The sequence below is a fragment of the Pygocentrus nattereri genome, chromosome 5, assembly GCF_015220715.1.
Source record: "Pygocentrus nattereri isolate fPygNat1 chromosome 5, fPygNat1.pri, whole genome shotgun sequence".
Lineage (NCBI taxonomy): Eukaryota > Metazoa > Chordata > Actinopteri > Characiformes > Serrasalmidae > Pygocentrus > Pygocentrus nattereri.
Window position 1 is genome coordinate 13,396,494 of NC_051215.1, and position 21,868 is coordinate 13,418,361.

Here is a 21,868-nt window from a genome sequence, read left to right on the forward strand (position 1 = left end):
GCGACTGCAGTCTCCAGTGTTGATGGGTGTATTATTGTACAACACAGGAAGAAGGCAAACTTAATGGCTATAGCACCATTGATGTAATATCATAATGGTATAAGATTCATTCCCCAGGGGTGCGAGAGGTTCTACAGCAGTGACTCACTCCCACTGTTTCAGCCTTTCAGGAAAGAACGCACAGGCTAACACTCAAAAAGCGGCACAACATGTTTTTCTTTGTGTAGGAGGACAGATCCGCTGACCAGCCGCTGCTCATACTGAAACGTCTGTGGAAGCGCTCCATCTCTAAAGTAGATTTACAGAAGTTAAATAACAAAACAAAAACTGTACCAGTTAAAAGACAGAACACGGGTGACTGAATACATATTTTTCAAAACCTTAAACGGTATTAAGATCTGATGGCTTAGCTTACCTGCTTTTTGCCAAGTTCTGACCACCAGTACACCAGCAGTATGAGCATAAATGGTATATATATCATAACTGAGGGGAGATGTCTCAGAACTTGGGCTCTGAGGTGGCCACTGCTTTAGGCCAGAAACCTACTTCAAATGCTTCAAGATGCAGTGCATTGCTTCTAGTCCTAAAATGCAAAATGCGATGCAAGTGCAAGCTTCTAGGGGTTGCAAAGTCGACTACTCGACCTAGCAACTTTAGTGCTTGGCAATGACGCTTTGACCTTAATGTCATCCAGCTGCTGATAACATGAATGACACTAACAACATGGATGCCTCAAAGCAGACAACAATTGAGGAGCCTGGTGATGTTGGGGTCCGTAACTCTAGTTTCCTAAAGGCTAGCAATGCAATCTAGGTGCTAGATTCCATTGCTCACTGGATAGGGCATGTCATCCTGTGGAGTTTAGATTTGTGCTTCATTTTTCTCTGCCAATCTATACTGCTTCAATGATCAGATATGGAAAGTTGCTATCTCCAGTTTCCCAATGACTACAATAAAAAAAGTCACGTGTCATGGGGCTCCAAAGTGGCCGAACATAAGAGCTGGCCTTAACGTCAAGAGATCCCTGGTAATGCTACAGCCATCCTTGGCTGCAAGCCCAAGAGAGCACATTTGGTATGCTGATCCCCCCCATTGCCCCTCATCACCCAGCTTGACGTTAGCCAGTGCATTCGTCAGCTGATGTAACAGAACTGGCGGTTGGCATTTTCCCTCAAGCGCGTTCAGCTGTCCAATGTTGAGTTAGTGACAATTTGAAAAAGATGAGGTGGCTTGCTTCACAGGTCTTAGAGGAAGCTTGTCCTAGTCTTCACCCTAGCTCTGTTGCTGTCATGTCACTGGGGGAGTTCTGACCAGTGGGTGGAAATGGATACATCTAAATTGGGAAAAACACTGGAAAAAGTCATTGTGTCATTGGAGACAAGGCATAATACCCTGTAATCCTGAGAAGTGTTAAGTCAGTTACTTTGATTTTCGTTGAGTTATGGCGTTCTACATCTCTCAGGCTCTCCAGACCTCCCCCATGGCTAGGCATCTCAGCAAGACCACCTAGGGTGTGCCTAAGTCAGATATAAATTTGCAAGGTGCTCATCTCTAGTTCCGTAAAGGCCAGCAATGCGAACCAGGGCTCGCTGGAAAGGGCACAACACGCTCTACTTACCTGTGGAGTTCGACTTTGTCACTGATTTCAAGTTGGAATTCTTGAAGTCCCTTGTTGCAAAGCATTCCCATCATCTCTGATTTGACCTTAATGTCATCCAGTTGCTGATAACATGAATGACACTAACAACATGGACGCCTCAAAGTAGACAACAATTGAGGAGCCTGGTGATGTCGGGGTCCGTAACTCTAGTTTCCTAAAGGCTAGCAATGCAATCTAGGTGCTAGATTCCTATGCTCACTGGATAGGGCATGTCATCCTGTAGAGTTTAGATTTGTGCTTCATTTCCCATCATCTCTGATTTATTCATAACATCAGTGATTCGTTGACGTTGACTCAATTTTAAATCGACTTTAAAAATTCTATAGCAACAGCCTGACCTGGCCAAGCTGTCTTGTACAGGCAACAAGCTTTCTCTATTCCCTGTTTTACGTACAAACAGATAGAATAAAACTAATTCCCTCTGTGCCTTTTTTCCGAGTATACAACTGCACACATGTCCGGCTGGACACTTAAGGACGACTGACTGTCGAGCCCTCCTGCTACCCACTTCAGACCAGCTGCCCACGCCCCAGCTACCACCACCTACCTTGGACTAGCTTCCCACCCTACACTGATGTTTTCATAGACTCCTAGCTATTACTACTACCGGTACTAATACTACTGCTAGTAATATTAGTAGTATAATCACTTGTAGGTAGTTTGATCAGAGGAGGATGGGTCCTCCCCCTGGTGAGCCTAGTTCCTCCCAAGGTTTCTTCCTCAGTTCTGAGGGAGTTTTTCCTTGCCACTGTTACCCCTGGCTTGCCCACTTGGGGGTTTTTACATTCTTGTTAAAACTTTGTCTTTTCCTGGAATTCTGTGAAGCTGCTTTGTGACAACATCCATTGTAAAAAGCGCTATACAAATACATTTGATTTGATTTGATTTAGGTCAATGGTCAGAGCAGACCAGTTTGATGAGTCTCTCATAGAACAGGTTCACTCATAAAACATGTATATGGTGCATCATCCTCTAATGCACTTCTCTACTGTTGACAAGTTTTGTTTTTGTCGCCATTGGTATAACAGAAGATCTCATTTACAGATGCTAGGATTTCTACTGAGTACTGAGTAACACAGGAACACTGAGTTTGTGCAGAAGAACAATAAGCAATGCATTGGTGTTAGTGTTGAGTATGTGTCTGACCTCACAATATAAAGTGGAGAAAATTTTAAAGGACTGAGATAGTACCACGTGATAGGATGGAGAAAAAGAAAGTTAATGCAAGAGATGGTGGGGTGTGAAAACCTTGTCAAAAGAAATCGAAGACAGAAATGGAAATGTTATATAGTAAGGAAGACATAAGCTTCTTACACGGTTTTTCCCAAACATCGGTCTACTGAACTCAATGTTGCGAATTCAGACTACACCTACAACATACAGCTGCAGAATGAGGAAATATTTGTATGACAGTAGGAAAGGAGAGAATGCTGAGAACTGGAGGTGTGGAGATCTGGGCTGCTTCTGCAAGAGAAAATCAACCTAAACAAAGAGCGTTACTGAGGTCTTCAATTACATCTGAATGTCACTGTAATGAGACTAAGAACACCAAATGAGTTGATCTTTGGGCTGCAGAATCTAAAATCTAAAGAGAATTTTGAACTAGTGGCAGAAAGCAAAGGAACCAGTTTCAGAAAGAAACTGAGGGAAATGTATTTAAGTGACTGCTGATGCTGGTAAAGGATGCGACTGGCCAGTCAAGGAGAGCGCAAGGACCAATCCCATTTCTCTTTTTTATCTCTACCTCTTGTTTTCGACTATCACCTTGCCTCTTGGGTTACAAGGGATAGTGGTTGAAATATTCCCCTACAAAATGGGACAACCCTCAAATAAAAAAAGAACATTCATTTATTAACAGGCTACTAGCGGTGCTCTGTAGGCGACCTGGCCAGTATGCAGTGATAGCAGCAGAGGGTAAAGTTCAGTAACCTCACCTGCTAGTGCTTAGATTTGTCTTACATCTGTTTCTTTTATTTCATTAATTAATTTATTTTTATCCTTATCTGCTCCGTTACTTGATAAGTTATTATATCGAAATTGTAATCATTTAATGATTTTACAGTTTACTGGAACCTTCTTATTATAAAATTTTACTTTTATGACTTATTATTTAATTAGAGTATCTGATTTAATTTTTTTACTGTACAACTTCCAATCCCTGATTCCTGTATTACTCGGCTACATTGTAAATGAGGGTCTCCCTCCCTCAAGTTTAAATAAAGGTTGATTGATTGATTGAAGAAATGGCCCACAGTAAATTAATAATACAATGGTTATTGTAATTTTTAATGGAGAAAACACTGACATTTGTGGGTTTCTCAGTTGCTTGCACAGCCATCCTGTCAGTTTTTCTGTTTCTCTCATAACATTCTATTTGGAGTGTGCCTCAGAAAAACCTCAGTTTGGAGGGCCATGTAGCCCTAACACTTCACCCTACCCCTCTATCTCAACAAAAATCAGGACACCCTCCCTGTAGGCGTGAATGTGCAAAACGAAGGGGTAAGGGCTAAGTGGTAGGGGCAAGGGGTGAAATGGGACTGGGCCTTAGAGTGCTCTTACTTGGAATCCCACCCTTACTGGGGTGACTGCAAAGTTATCACAGTGGATGAGGATTAACATGCCTGTCCTGTCAAGCCCCCAAAGGCAGCCAATAACAATGTAAACAGCTCCCACAGGATCAAGGATAAAAGGGATGAAAGAGCAAATTCAGCAGAGGGGAGGCAATGGAATGATGGCATGAGTTCAGAAAAGGCTTCAGAGCCACTATAACCATTAGTGAAGCTACAAACTAATTAACAAAAGCTCCAACAATTTACTGTCCTGTTTAACTATCTATATGAAAGAGAACTCTCTACAACACGCACAAGAAAAGTACTGGACTTTCTGTATTCATAAACACAGCTCAACTACAGCCTGCTCTGTTGCATAATTTAACACTTAAGGGGCAGAAGGCAAGTGAATGTGTGTGTAAGCAGCTGTGAGTGTGAACCAAGGAAAGTTAAGTTTTGATGGGCAATGCAAACATTTTACAATAAAAAAGGAAACAGTAATAACATTCGCCATTGTGTACAGTACTCAGGGCCACTGCCCTCAATTCCGTTCACCTGCTGCTGCAAAGCATTTAGTCGCACCCTGCGCGTTTGTTTCCAGATGGGAAGTGACGCAAATCGTGCTGGCTATGCACGGCTGGACCTGCTGTCCTACCCTCTGTCCGGGGCCGTGTGTCACTACGCCATGCCAGAACAAACCCCAATCACGAACTCAATAGCAGCCAACAGCAGTGTGTCGAGAAAAAAAACGGACAAACCGTGAGTGACACAAATCTCACTTCTCTCTGCACCAAACTAACTGCTTTCCTATTGAGGAAGACGGTCAACATGGCATGCTGTGGATACATAATTACAGAATAATGTAATTACAGAATAATAAAGATTCTTTTTTCTTTCTACAATAGTAAGTGTTCCGCTGTTATAATTCTGAATAAGGGTTAATTCTATTTCAAGGACACTCAGTTCCAACCTAGCTCATGCTAAACTGATGCTATAAACTCATCAACTTTTTCTCTAATTATTTGTGTGTGTTTACATCTCTGAACAGCTGTTGCCTGTCTGAACTGAGAAATACCCAGCGTGCTGAGCTCCAGCACGCTCTCGGAGCCCAGGATACAAACACAGTCATTCATACACACTCTCCTCTTCCTCACAATCCCACTCAGCAGAGTACAATGTCTTCCCATAACACAGTAACAGCAGGTAACAATATCCACCATAATGCACCATGCTATAGCTGGATATATGTATTTAATACAGATCTGCTGCTGACACAAGCCCCTGACTGTGCACACTGTTCTACTGCAAAGTCCTTTGGGAAGAAAGGAAGATGAAGCTCCACTGAATACCTTTTTGGGCTAATGGTGGTGTGATGAAGCACCACTGAGCACATTTGGAAGAGAGGGAACACCACTGAACACTTTAGAGAAGAGTTGGTGTGATGAAGCCCCTTGACATCCTTTGGGTTGAGTTGGAAAGATGAAGCTCCACTGAATGTGGGATTTGGGATGAGTTGGAGCGATCAAACACCACTGGTAGTAATGGAACACCACTGAACAACTTAAGGAGGAGTTGGTGGGAAGGAACATCACTGATCACCTCTCTGGGATGAGTTTGAATGTCAGAAGTAGCATTTAATATCTTGGGAATAAATTTGAGTGCAGAAGCACAATTGATCAGCTTTTGGAGTGACTGAACACAACTGAATACCTTTGGGAGGAGCTGGAGTGACAAAGCCCCATTGACCTCTTTTGGAATGGGTTGGAAAGATGAAGCTCCACTGAACACCCCTGGAAAGAATTGGAATGATGAAGTAGCAATTAACATCTTTGGGATGAGTTGGAGTAATGAAACACCACTGACAGTTTTTTGCAGTGATGGAACACCACTGAATACCTTAAGGAGGAGTTGGAGTGATTAAGCCACACTGAGCTCCTTTGAGATAAGTTAGAAAGATGAAACTCCACTGAAACTGGGATGACTTGCAAAAAAAAAAAGACCAGCCCCATAGTGACTTTATCTGCCAAAGGACCTGTATTGGGGAATTCTTGTCTTTTGAGTATATTGCAATCAACCTTTTAAATGATATGCCTGTGTTAATAATTGTAATATACAGACCTCCAAAGCAAAATAGTAAATTTATGTCAGAAATTGCGGAATTATTATCAGCTGCGTCCACAAACCACAATAAGATTCTTCTGTCTGGGGACTTCAACTTGCATATCGATAGTCCTTCAGACAGTAATTCATTAGAATTCATTAGACTTCGAGAGACATTTGATTTGAAGCAGCATGTGGGCAGCTCTACCCACAAGCTTGGTCACATCCTAAATCTGGTCATCACTAAAGGTTTAAACACAAAGGTGTCTCAAATCTTGGATGTTTTCATATCAGATCACTTCTGTATTTTCTTTCAAATCAATTGTGAAGTAAAGAAGAAAGTACCTGAAAGTTACTTTAAAAAAACGCTACGTTGGCAAAGTTTAAAACGGTTTATAATAGTTCAGGGAATACAGATACGACTCCATCCTGTAATGATCTGGTCTCCAATCTAAGTGCTAAGCATTGACCTTTTTGCCCCAATAAAAAGGAAGGAAAGCTAGCGCAGTCTGAAAAATCCATAGACAAATGCAGAAATATGGCAGCTTAAGAGAAATTGTCGTAAATCATAGCACTTATGGAGGAAAACTAAACTGCAGATAACATCCAGACAGTAATATATCTCCAGTGTAATCAACAGACACAAAAATAATACCAAAATCCTTTTTTCCACCATAGACCAACAAATTAACCCTAACTTATCTGCTAGCACATTTAATGATTTATTGTTTAAAATCTGTGAAGAGTTCGCAATTCATTTTCAAAATAAAATAGACCTGATATGACAGGGTGTTGGTCAGCAGACTCAAACAAGTTCCTGTTCCTGACAAGCCAGCTAAATGACAGTAATCAGTAACGACATCTTTTTCTGTTATCAACTATGAGGAACTCACAACTATTTTAAACAAACTAAGTTCACCCACATGCGATCTTGACCCCGTTCCTACTTCATTCCTTAAGATGGTTTTTGATTGTGTGCACAATGAGGTTTTAACTATTGTAAATTGTTCTCTTATGTAAAACCAGATCTCTATACAGATGCTTTTAAAACGGCCCTGGTGAAGCCTCTGCTAAAAAAGAGTAGCATGGATCCTTCCACACTAAATAATTTTAGAGTCCCCCAAGGTTCAGTCTTAGGGCCTTTGAGCTCTGAGCTCTGTTTTACCCCGCATGTAAACACGGTCACTAAAGTAGCTTTTTATCAAATATTGCTAAAGTTCAGCCTTTTCTATCTCAGAGCGATGCAGAGAACCTTGTTCATGCATTTGTTACAAGCAGACTTGACTACTGTAATGCTCTTCTTGCTGGACATCCTAAGAAAACTACACATGCCTTACAACTCATACAAAATGCAGCAGCGCACGTCCTAACATAAAACAAAAAAGAGAGATCACATCACTCCCATTTTAAAGGAACTGCACTAGCTGCCTGTATCATTCAGGATAGATTTCAAGGTTCCTCTACTAGTCTTTAAAGCTCAAAACAACCTTAAAGCACCTGCTTACATCGCAGAGTGTCTGTCTGTTTACGTTCTGGCATGTAATCCAAGATCTGCAGACAGTGGCCTTCTACAGATACCCTTGTAAAATACAGAAAACATGGAGAGGCCTATTTCAGTTATTATGCATCTAAACTGTGGAATTCAATTCCACCTTTTATTAGACAGTCAAGGTTAGTGCACCCTTTTAAGAAGCACCTAAAAACATATCTCTTCAAACTGGCATTTAACTAAAACTGAATGTCTCGTGGTGTTCCTCTTGTAATTTAATCTCCTTCATTTTCTTCTGATTCTAATTCAATTTTAATGATCTCTTCTAAACTATGTTTTATCACCTGTCTGTAAAGCACTTTGAGCTGCCACCAGCATTAAAAGTGCTATATAATAATAATAATAATTATTATTATTATTACTAATAATATTGAACACCTTTGGGACAAGGTGGAGTGTGGTCTGTGATCCAGAACTGATCGGTCAACATCAGTACCTGACCTCACTAGTGCTCTTCTTTGGTTGCAAATCCCATCAGTCAAGGCTGTGATTGAAGCAAAGAAACCAACTTATTATTAATATCCCTGACTTTGGAAGAAATGTTAGATGAGCAGGGGCCTGGATGCTTTTCTGACCAGCTCTTTTCTGGCCAACAGATTCTCTACTTTAGTTCTCTTTGTATGGCTCAGCATTATAAAGCAGATACTGAGTTATAGCTCTCTCTGTACCCTTCAGGCTGTAGAAAAGATATAGTACAGTGTCTCTCTCTGCATGTACCGCTACCTTCTCCCAATCTCCAGATTCAGAATGTCGGAAGTAGAGATCCGTTTCTCCCCACCTCAACCCATTCTTCCTGAACGCAGGATGAACCTTCATGTAAAACTACTTCCTGGATTAAGTGGCATTACTCAACATCCTCTCCCTTTAGATGCTCAGGTTGAAAGGCATGTTTCACTGTGGTGATGTACTGTGATGTTCCTGTGTTGGAGAATGTGAGGTTTGACTGAAGGAGGGAGAAAAGTGTGTTCTGGCTGCAGAAGCAGCAGCCTGGGAGTGGTGGAAATCACACAGGAAATTCGAGCGATGTTTTATGCAAACACATCTGCGGATCAGGAACTCTAGCACATTTTTATGATGTCATGTGAGAACTGGGCTTTAGTTGGTTGGTTCAAAAAAGCCTGTGCATCCATGTAAGCACAGTGGGTACAACATGGACAAATATATGTACTTCAATAATATTCCCGCATACTGCTGTTGCAATACTTCCTGAAACACATTCATTGTTCACTTTAGGAGGAATAGTAGGAATACCCTGTATCTATACTCATAGTCCATTTATTCAGACCCACTTACAGTGGTCTTACAGGTGCATAGCAAAGATCTACAATTCTGGCCTGTGACTATAGAGAAAGTTTAGCTGATGATTAACTGCCATATAAATTGCGATTAACACTTTCTTTTGGTCACTGTGTGCAACTACTTAAGTACAAACCTAAACTTGGCTGATTAGTTGCTTCCGAGGTGTTGATTCTTAGTAACTCCCAACCAACAAATTACCAAACATTGCTCAGCACCGCCCTTCAAAAGGTGCCAAGGAGAGGCTTAAGCCCATGGCACAATACAATAAATCTGTTTTCTGCTTTCTTTGTTTTATTTACATGCATTTGCCTCAACCCAATGGATGTAACCAATCAGTTTTGCAACATAAACATATGATGTCAAAACATAAAAACTGGGAAAAAAAACTTTGGTTAGTTCAAATAACTGCTCAAACAACCCTCTGAGATCACAGATATCAGATATTTTTACATTTGTTTTATTTCATCCAATTTCACATAATAAATTTGCTTGATTCAAGAAAATGTTTAAAACAAGCAACATGCAATACTCTGAAATTGAGAAATATTATAAATATTGACTAGATTAAAGATAATATTACTTGTCAAGATATAACAAGTAAATGCTGAACAACAAAGAGCACCTGTGGAAAGTGGACCTGATCAAATGGACAATGAGTATAGATAAATCTATCTGTACATAAAGTGGCCAGTGAGACTTTAATGAACCAATAATACAACATGGTTAAATACTGGACAGTATTATATACCCTCGATAATGTTTTTGGGTTAGATGAACACCTTATGTAATATTTATTCACATACATTCACTGAATTTATACTAATTCATCAAAACACTCCCAGAAACATTTATCTGGTGATGTGATTGGTCAGTATGCTCAAAGTAAAAAAAACTGCTTAGGTGAGGAGGTCAGTACTTCAATATTGCTTAGCAATTAACAATGTATTGTGCAGCTCTGACACACTCATACAAAAACACACACAGTCTACCTTCAGTGGGGTTGACAGCGGCAGGGAGGCTCTCCCAGTGGAGGGTCCATGAAGGGCAGGGGTGCGGGGAGAAGATGGCCTCAATGCCATTTTCCTGAGGAACACACATAAGCCAGATAAGTTAGTCTTCAAACCAATCTCCCAACCAAACCCATATAGCCAGATAAGAAAGATACTTCTGACCATTCACTGAACTCACTGTGGGAGTTCAAGAAGCACCTGAGAACTGCTTGCCTCTATTAAAATCAAACTATAAAGTTCATACGTCTGGGGCCATGGGAAAATGATGACATCATGACGTTCAAAGACATTCTCACAATGCACATCATTTTCCTCTGCATTTCATTTATCTGCTAACAAGTTAAAATGCCCAAAAGCAGTAGCAAAAAAGTAATAACACAGTGGTACATTTTGGACCAAAAATAAAATAATAATAATAATAATAATAATAATAATAATAATAACAGTAACACATTCAATTTACATTGAATTCAAATTTAATGAAATACCATTTTTTTACAGAAGATGTTATCACATTGCTCACCCACAGCTATGTCTATCCTTCTCTAAGAGGCTTATTGAAGGAACCTGAAGAGGTGTCTGGCCAGTGCCGTTTTAAAAAGCTGGACAAACAAGCCTGAGACATGTTCACAGAAAGAAGCTACTGCACCGGTACTGTGTCATATTGGCTGACAGAAGAAAAAATGGCAAACAATGTTAGTAACAGCTCCCATCCCTCTAGGCCACTCTATCAATACACTAATTTTCTTTGAGAATGCCACACAGCAATGACTTGTGAGGCGGTGACAGCGCACTGTAAATGCAGCACTTAGCACAGTCACATGAGTGCAGGGGAGGGTGCATATGAACTGGGATATGATCAACAGGAAGTCACTCATACTGATTTTGAGGAACTAAAACTTCCAACAACATAAAACTATATACAGTACATGCTATGTACATGTGCGCATATATATATATATATATATATATATACCCCCCAAAATATCCATCTCTGACTTTACATCTACAAGGTGGACTGACAAGGTAGGAGTATATAATAGAGTGGACAGTGAGTGGACACAGTGTTTAAAAACTCCAGCAGCACTGCTGTGTCTGATCCACTCATACCAGCACAACACACACTAACACACCAAAACACCACCACCATGTCAGTGTCACTGCAGCGCTGAGAATGATCCACAACCCAAACAGAACCTGCGCTGTGAGGGTCCATGGGGGTGAAGAACAGGGTAAAAAGGGGCTAAAACAAAGTATCAGAGAAACAGATGGACTACAGTCTGTAATTGTAGAACTACAAAGTGCACCTATATATGGTAAGTTGAGCTAATAAAATGTACAATGAATGTAGAAACAAGGAGGTGGTCATAATGTTATGCCTGTTCTATGTGTGTGTGTGTGTGTGTGTGTGTGTATATATTTGCCTGTTTTCTGATGGAATCTTAATATCAGCTAAATCACAGATGCATGCAAAACTTCAAGTGTCCCTGGTCAAATTTTTTGTAAATAAATAAGTGAACACGTCCTCTACAGAGAAAACACTTCTACATTTTACTGAATAGTTACTGTTTATTTGCTGAATTTAACACGAGACAAAAATCAAACATGAAATGTGGCCCAAAGGTTTTGCCTCGCTAGTTTTGTTTTCCTTTCTTCTAATATGTTGACTTCAGCAAGTAAGTAGACATTGTGCACAAAAACTAGCAGGAAGATGCACATTTAAATGTGTTCTCTGTAGAGGATGCGTTACTTCGTTTCACTTCAACAAAACATGCAACCTAACCAGGCCTGTTCAGTTTCTGCATAAACCTATACATATTGCTAAGACCCAAATATGATGGCTGATGCTTGCGATCAGACTTGTCAACCAAATCACTTCCTTCTGCTGAAGGTCCTGGCAGCCAATCAGAGTTAATACCACTCAGACCCAGACTGAAAAGTGTTCTGCAGGATTTATAGGCTGAAACTATGAGCAGCCTCACTTCAGCCTTTCCCAGACCATCACAGATGAATCTCACTTGTGCATGAGTGAAGCCCGGTGCTCTAGAAAACTGTTCCAGTCATTCAGGCCAACAGTGACCACCATAAAAACTCAATCTGCACGCACAGTCTGAGTGCGCTGTGAGACAGCTGGAGACGGATTCTCAGCAGAGTCGGTAATGGAAGAGGATAAGAGGGTGCATTGCTGATTTGAGACAGGCCCGTCTGATTAGCACAGGCTGCTCCAGCTCAGCAGCAGTGAGGGGATAGTGTGTCACTGTCTGGTGCCAAGTTCACCATGAACAGTCGACGTGGTCGGGCCACATGGTGCACAGTGGCATTCAGTCAACAGCAAAGAGCCACCAGCAACAGCTGCAGAGCAGACCAAACGCCCACAAACACACAGGCTGAGAAGGACACAAGACTGCTGCGCATTTCATACAGTTTTACACACACACACACACACACACACACACACACACACACACACACACATACACACACATTTGTAAAACCTTAATTGTGGGGTTTCTGCTGAATAATGTAATCGTGTAATCTAACAATTACAGTGACACTTCATTAAGTAATCAGCGACATAAAAATAGCAAATTATCAGAACAATGACAAACCATGTCTATAAAATGTCAGAATATCCTTAAAGAAAGAAAACAGAGAAAAAAACTATGAAGTTTGAAGTTGGCAAACTGCAATACATTGTACTATGATTACAACATAAACGCCACGTAGCTTTGCTCTCTATTTGCATAAAGTTAACCTCCGCTTGATTTTGTTGCATCGCTGACTCCACCTACTTCACCTTACCAACATTCGCTCTGCCTCCTGTCGCAGGATATCAGCAGCTTTCGCTGAAAAGGAATGATGTGGTCGTGTTGCATAATCTGTGTAGCTTCTGACAAGAAAATGAACAAAATGCCTACCATACACAGGACAAAAGTCAAAGGCCAGTAGTGGCCATTACATTTTTCATTTTTAGTGTCAGAAAAAAGGAAAAAAAAAAAAAAAGCATACAGAAATTTGCAAATTTTGGCACCTCAGCAAATCATTTAAAACAGTTTACAAGAACAAACGATTCAAAAACAAAACATTCAGAGAGTAGAGGGTGAGGTCTCCAAACTCCCATATCTACGATTGGTCAGAGGAATTTGTTGGGACCAATCATTTAGACTGTTGATTCACTGCATCATAATTCATTTTGAAGTCTTAACTCTCGACATTTGTCATTCGGCTGCCGCATTGCTTGTTGTTTGTCTTGAAATCGGAGCCCACTTTGACATGACTGGTCACCTGTTGCTCCACTGGCTGCTAATGCGAACAGAGGGTTAGACCCATGTAATATAATAACTGAATAATGCAATATCAGAAACCTACGTTTGACTATAACATCCGTAAACAAAAAAATAAATTAATTAATTAAAAAAAAAAAATAAAAAGCAGCCAAATGTCCATATATCCTCTGAATATTTGTTTTACACCACCCTGGGTCCATTCAGTCCCCACAAAGTGTGAAATACATGCATACATGCATATGTACTCACACGCTTTCCCTCTTGTGGATATCAATTTGGTGTGACAGGAAATCTCAGATTTATATACTGTACGTATCAGGGTCGGCCAAGACGGAAACACACACACACACACACACACACAAGCTGGGAGTCTTTGGAACGGAGTGAACTTCCTCCACAGTCACAGCTGTGAGGGTTTATCTGCCACTGCAGTGTCCAATGGGCCGACGACTCAGCAGATAGAAGCAGCAGTATAACTTCTCCAGAGGGGGCTAACACATGGGAAAAGAATGGAGGTATAGCGCTCTAACACAGCACGCTCTCCCCTCATTACTGCCGCGGCTGTTTACACTGGCTATAAAGTGTTATTGGATTTTGTGTTGTGTTCAGCAGTTTGTCCAGGCAGGAGTGCAGGAGAAATGAAAAGGCCATATGGGATATGAAGAGAGCAGCACTGCAAACTGGTCCACTCTATTCAGTGGATACATTAAAAGGATAGCACAACCAAAAATACTTTTGCACTGAAGCTAACAAGCAATGAAACTTCATGTATATCAATCAGTGTAATACTCTCTAACTGCTTATGGGGTTTAACACTGTATGGCACTGTTATCTATACAAAACCTAAAATATAGGTAAAAGTAATTAAATTAAAAAGTTGCATTATTTATATTGCTTAAGCTTGTGCAATACAATGATTATCATCACAAAATGATCTCACACTGCTATGATATCCAATGACACTGATTCCCATATACCACCCTGTTTAAAAAAAAAAGTTGGGACACAGTGCAAAGTGTAAATATAAACAAAATGAAATGATGGGCAAATCATTTAAACCCTATACTTAATTCACAAAGACAACACATCAAATGTGGAAACAAAACAGACTGGTAAAGGTTTGTAATGCTAAAGGAAAACAACTGGTGGAACATCTTACAACTAATTAGGATAAGTGGCAACAGGTCAGTAACAAGGCTGGGTATAAAAAAGCATCCCAGAGATTCTGAGTCTTTCAGATGTAAAGATTAGGAGGGGTTCAGCACTCTGTGAAAGACTACCCCAGCAAATAGTGCAACAATTGAAAAAGATTGTTTCTCAATGTAAAATAACAAATAACTTCAGAATTTCATCTTTTATGGTACATAATATCATTAAAGGATTCTGAGAATCCAGAGAAATCTCTGTACATAAGGGATAAGGTTGAAAACCACCTGTCTGACTGTGTTCTTTGGGCTCTGAGGTGGCACTGCATTAAAAACACATGATTCTATAGTGGAAATCACTGCATGGGCTCAGGAACACTTTTGAAAACTACTGTCTGTGAACACGGTTCATCACTGCATCCGCAAATGCAAGTCAAAACTCTACCATGCAAAGAAGAAAGCATATATAAACAGGATCCAGAAACACTGCCACCTTTTATGGGCCGGAGTTCGATTAAAATAGACTGAGGTGAAGTGGAAAAGTGTCATATGGTCAGACGAATCAAAACTTTAAATTCTTTTTGGAAATCATGGAACGCTGCATCCTCTGGGCTAAAATGGAGAGGGACCATCTGGCTTGTTATCAGTCACACTTCAAGAGCCAGTATCCATGATGGTACAGGGTGCATTAGTGAACATGGCATGGGTGACTTGCACATCTGTGAATGCACCATTAATGCTGAATGATATACACAGATTTTGGAGCAACACTCACTGCCATCCAGATGACATCTTTTTCAGGAAAAGCCTTGATTCTTTCAGCAAGACAATGTGAAACTACATTCTGTACATTTTGCAGCAGCATGGCTCCATATTAAAAGAGTCTGGGTGCTAAACTGACCTGCCTGCAGTCCAGACCTGTCACACATTGACAACATTCAGCACATTATAAAGTGAAAAAATATGACAAAGGAGACACTGAACCATTAAGCAGCTGAAATTCCACAAAAAGCAAGAATGGAAAAACATTCCACTTTCAAGCAGTTGATCTCCTGAGTTCCCAAATGCTTATACAGTGCTGTTAAAAAAAAAAAGAGATGATGCACCACAGTGATAAACAAACATGCCTCTGTCCGCATGTGCTGTCAGCAACAAATTCAAAATGGATATTTATTTGTTGAAAAACAATAACATTTATTCAGTTTTAGCATCTGATATTTAGTTTTTCTACTATTTTAAATTAAATATGGGGTTTAAGTGATACCTTTTTTAAAAAGTGCCACGACCCCATTATGACCCCAGTGTGCCAAAACTGCAGAAAGAAAACTCATTCAGAACAAATACTGTCCAAAGTGCCTGTCTGGCAATTTTTGGGATTAAGACCTAATGAAAAGCAAATGATATGACATAAAAAAACTAATAAATTATAAAATGAACACTTCAGATCTTCAGATCCATCTACGGCTGGCAAAAATGACTGATGGTGCTGAGTATTCAAGTATTAATTTACAATCAAACGTGTCTGTTACTGCTCACTCCATCACCGGCGACTGGAAATGTGTCTAAAAACCTCAAGACCAGCTGTTTCCCTGAGATACACATGAGTGACAATAGCTGCTGCTCTACAAACTTCCTTGGACGAGTGGAAGCTGGACAGTCACTTCTCCTGCATCGCAACTTCAACAGCTTCAACACTGTAAAAACTCAACTGAATGGGGCTGTTTTACACAACTAAGATCTCCATAAAATCTGAGAGCACTGCCTGACATTTTCTCACAGCTGGCAGCACAAGAGGCAACTTCACATGGTCGAAGCACCACCTCCCTCTGTGTGACATCATAACAGAGAAACGCTTCAGCAAAACTGTGTTATGCTACAATTATTTACATATTACACTGTACTAATAATCAAGTCAGTAAAGCACTGTCTAAGTAAAACTTTTAGAGTTTAAATTTACTTTTTAAAGTTAATTTTAACTTTAATTTTAAAATACAATTAGAGTGGACAATGTTATTAAAATTTCATCCTCAAAAAAATCTGTGTTGGCCACAAAATTAACATATCGTTTGGGCCCTACTTGTTAGCAGAGGTGTGGACTCGAGTAATTTGACTTGGACTCAATCCAGACTATTGCATGTCCAGAACCATGAATTTGATTACTTTAGACTCGGGAAATCGAGAAAGATTTGGGACTCCACTTTAACTTCAACACCAGTGACTCCGACTCGGAGTCTTGGTTTCTGTTGTCTAAATTCAACTCAAACTACCAGCTGTTTTTAGTTGGTTGAACTAGTTTTAGTGCTGAGCTAGTTTTATATTAATCCTGTGCTCCAAATACTCCTAAAATTATTGTCATATAATCGTGATATATATATATATATATATATATGTGTGTATTTTAAGAGACCCTTATTAGTCCCACAATGGGGAAATTTCACCTCTGCATTTAACCCATCCGTGAAGTGAAACACCACATGCACTCTAGTGAGCACGCACACACACACACACACACACACACACACACACTAGGGGGCAGTGAGCACACCAGTCCGGGGAGCAGTTGGGGGTTAGCTGTCTTGGTCAAGGACACCTCAGTCATGTGCTGTCGGCTCTGGGGATCGAACCAGCGACCTTCCAGTCACGAGACTGGTTCAGTGTTATGGCATTAAATTAGCTAAAGAATGCATATTGACTTGTTTAGGACTCAAAGATTAGGACTATTGACTTGGGACTTAACTTGAGACTTGCCTGTACTGACTCGGGACTTGAATCGAGACCTGACTGTCTTGACTTGGGACTTAAATCAGGACTTGAGTGTGAAGACTTAAGACTTACTTGTTACTTGCAACTTAGGCTATATTCACATTACAAGCCTCATCGCTCAAATCCGATTTTTTGCTCAAATCCGATCTGTCTGACACGATGGTTCACACTCATTTAGGTAAGGGATTCATTAATGTGAACGAACCATTGTCCTGAAATGACCCACATGCGCACATCCTAGTAATTGACATCACGTGAATGAATCACGTGCATCATGAACAAACTACTGAGCAGAGATAATTAACTCTGATCAGGTCTCAGCTGTTCATTATTAGAGCGAGACTATGGTGAAAAAGGTGAGATGTGTTGCTTTTCCACTGTGTACAGGCTTTAACTTCTGTTTGGCGCTGCTGCCATGATAACTACAAATGATGGTGCACACACAGTGGGAAAAAGCATGTGAATTCCGATTTAAATAATATTAAGGTTGCCATGTATTGGATACTAATCCCATCTAGAACCACATAGGAGATGAGATCGGAGTCACATTAGATCAAGCAATAGAATTTGTGCCACTTTAACCTGGTTATGTGAATGTAGCCTTAGTGACTTGTTCCCACGACTGCTTGTTACTAAGGCTATGGAAAAACAATACCTCGCTATTTTACTTTCTTCTCACTCTAATAATGCAGCTGAGAGGAGCTGATCAGAGTTAATTATCTTCACAGCGTAGCTTGTTCTGTTCGTTAATTTGCGCTGATGTTGCACGTGATTCATTCACGTGACGTTATAGGATGTTATAGTAGGATGAGCAGGTCATTTCAGTTTGTTTACCTTATAGGAATACAAAGAATAGGATTTGATCAATGAGGCTCGTAATCTGAACGTAGCTTAATTAAGCAAACCTCAGACACCAAACACCTCGTCTGATCAACTACTTCTGCACTGATGGTAAAACTGCACACTTTTTCCCAGCAATTGCTATAAGCTAGTGTAAACCTACCTCTCTTAAAAACCACACAAGGTGAGGCATCGATCTGAGTATGTGTAAACAACACTTAGAGGAGTGAAATAGCTCAGGGGGAACATTTAACTCGCAAAGGCTTTTCAACCAGATTCACGTTACACAAGACATGGAAGAGGAATATGACAGGAGGAGAAGCGCATATTCAAATATCAGCAGTCACTCTCTCAGAAAGAGGATTAAAGAGGTCTACAGAACTGAAAAGGCTGAAGGAAAATCATGTCATTCATTCACTTATAAATACATACTAGTTTTAAGACTTTTCCAGTAAAAGCACTGCTGAGCCGACATGCTCAAGGCGAAAAAGCTCTACGGCTTCTGCGCCCATTTATTAAAAACTTTACACCTTTTACTGCTTTGAGGCTGAATTGCAATTCTCTGTGCTTGAAGCGGACACTCCACAGCCTGGTCCGCCAGTGTCGGACTCAATGTCACACTATACAATAGGGATAAAAATGACTTTCCGGCTGTCACTTTCTCCAGCACTGTAGAAAGTGGTGATTTTGACGAGTGGTCAAAAGTCTTACTTTTAATAACAAAACTACATTAAGCATTACAAGTTTAAAGGCACGTGTTATAGTTCTGAAACAAGGAATTTATGTAAATGTAGACTATATTGCCAAAAGTATTCACTCATCTGCCTTCACACACATATGAACTTCAGTGACATCCCATTCTTAATCCATAGGGTTTAATATGTCGGCCCACCCTTTGCAGCTATAACAGCTTCAACTCTTCTGGGAAGGCTTTCCACAAGGTTTAGGAGTGTTTTTATGGGAATCCTGACCATTCTTCCAGAAGCGCATTTGTGAGGTCAGACACTGGTGTTGGACGAGAAGGTCTGGCTCAAAGTCTCCGCTCTAATTCATCCCAAAGGTGTTCTATTGGATTGAGGTCAGGACTCTGCAGGCCAGTCAAGTTCTTCCACACCAAACTCACTCATCCATGTCTTTATGGACCTTGCTTTGCGCAGTCATGTTGGAACAGGAAGAGGCCATTCCCAAATTGTTCCCACAAAGTTGGGAACATAAAATTGCCTAAAATCTCTTCACTGGAACATAATCCACCCTCCACGAAACATTAAATTTGGCACAATGCAGTCAAAGACCGTTCTCCTGGCAACCACCAAACCCAGACTCGTCCATCGGTTTGCCAGATGGGTTAGCGTCATTCGTCACTCCAGAGAACACGTCTCCACTGCTGTAGAGTCCAGTGGCGGTGCTTTACACAACTGCATTCAACGATTTGTATTGTGCTTGGTGATGTAAGGCTTGGACGCAGCTGCTCGGCCATGGAAACCCATTCTTTGAAGTTCTCTACACTGTTCTTGAGCTAATCTGAAGGCCTCATGAAGTTTAATGGTCTGTAGCGACTGACTCTGCAGAAAGTTGTCGACCTCTGTGCACCATGCGCCTCAGCATCCGCTGACCCCGCTCTGTCATATTACATGGCCTACCAATTCGTGGCTGAGTTGCTGTCATTCCCTTTCGCTTCCACTTTCTTATAATACTGCTGACAGAAATTTTACGACTGGACTTGTTGCACAGGTGGCATCCTATCAGAGTACCATGCTGGAATTCACTGAGCTCCTGAGAGCGCCCCATTCTTTCACAAATGTTTGTAGAAGCAGTCTGCATGCCTAGGTGCTTGGTTTTATAAACCTGTGGCCATGAAAGTAATTGGAACACCTGAATTCAATGATTTGGAAGGGTGAGTGAATACGTTTGGAAATATAGTGTATGTAGTGGTCAATACAGGCCACACAATGCAATATCATGTTACTTGGGCCATGAAAGATTTCCTTTATTAAAGAACCCTTGAAGAACCATCATTTTTAAGAGTACAGTAAGCAATAACAGGACTGAGAAAGCCAGAAGAACTTTACTGTCCAAGCTGTGGCTGCTTTGCCTGATGCCCTTTTTGTCCAAGATCATTTCAAATAATTTACAATGATTTGAGACCAAACTAATTTATGCTGAGTAATTAATCATCCAACAAAGTTCTATTTGCATTTGGGAAAACTGTAGGAATACTATAGTCAATTTGCCATCAAGCAAGAGTGCAATAATTTATGCTTGACGTTAACTGGCGACAGAGCAAAAGTTGTCATTGTAAAACAGGCCAAAGGATTCAAAAACACAAGTCAGTCAGGATAGACAAAAGTACAAAAAGCACGACGAAGCAAAGGGCAGAAACGGGATAAACAAAGCAGTGGTCAAAAACACGGAATACAGGCAGATCAGGATAACAATGCTCAGTAGGTTTCAGGGAAACAGTACCTCGCAAAGAAACTAACTAAAGCCCGGGATTATATACTAACTGTTCATCATATGACAACACACACAGGTGAAACCAGTTAGTATTCTGGGGAATGTGAACGCTGATAGGAGCGCAAGCAAAAGTCAGAAGTCACGTGATCTTCCATTGAACTATGGGCAATGGAGTTTCTGTCGGAGTCCGAGTCTGAGGGAGGTTGCTCAGTCACATGATCTCCCATGGAATTCTGGGATGTGAACTCCGTCTCTTCTTGAGAGCTTGCTGGATGTGTGGCAATTATCAGTATCGGCCGGTAATGCACCTTTTTTTGGTTACAGTACTGCTAGTATTTGAACTAGTATTTAAATTTGCAAAACCCTGGAGAGTTATGCCACGGCTTAACATGAGCTGATCTCCCTTTAACTATAATACAGCAACACAGGCTGCATTGGTTTGCACTAAATAAATCCATAAATAAATAACTTTTTCCATTCCTCATCCATCATCATTCTGAAATGAAATGAATGAAATAGAATGAATATCACTTGGGGCTATCACCATGGCAACTCCGTCAACCGTCCCCAAGGGCAGAGTAGTCAACTTGGCATTTTTGTTGATAATGCTTCCTAGGAGATCAAACACTGCTCTGATAATCACTATAATAACCAGTCTACACATTTCTGAAACAAAAATGAGAAATGACCCTTTATATGCACTTAAATCTTACTGCTTGCATCCATGAAAAATAATCACATTAGAAGGCAAATAACCATCAGTACAAAAAGCATCTGTGAAAGGCGTGCCTTCAAATAATGCATCCACTTTCAGATGCATTAACACCACAGAAAGCAAAATGCCATGACCTGTTGCAAATGCTGCTCTGCAGCTACTGACTAAAATGGGTGAACTTCCCTGTCACCTTACAGCCAGTGAGCCATATAACATCACTTATGCCAGAATATACAACCTAATTCAGTTAAGCATGAGCTGCTTCCTTTAAAGCACAGGGAGCCGTCTTAGCTTGGATAGCGGCAGTAAAGTTATAGCACGTGTGGCCACTGTTTGCGGCCCACTGGAGGGCATAAATCCATTCTAGCTATGGCTGAAAGCTGCTTCTGCAGAGCAGGCATCCATAAAGAGAGTGCAACGGCCAGGAGATCGCTGCTTAGAATGAGCCTCGCCCGCCCCTGACAGGTTTAGTGGAGCGGCAAAGAGAAGCGGTGTGG

The 21,868-nt window shown here is 40.7% G+C and overlaps 1 protein-coding gene across 1 annotated transcript in view; it reads right to left on the minus strand.

The window, feature by feature from the left end:
* The window catches only part of gstcd (glutathione S-transferase, C-terminal domain containing), a 151,618-nt gene that overhangs the window by 111,976 nt on the left and 17,774 nt on the right, over positions 1 to 21,868 (minus strand). The window contains exon 5 of the mRNA XM_017701409.2: positions 10,147 to 10,240. Coding sequence (XP_017556898.1) covers positions 10,147 to 10,240 — 94 coding nt within the window. The remainder of the gene's footprint in view (positions 1 to 10,146; positions 10,241 to 21,868) is intronic.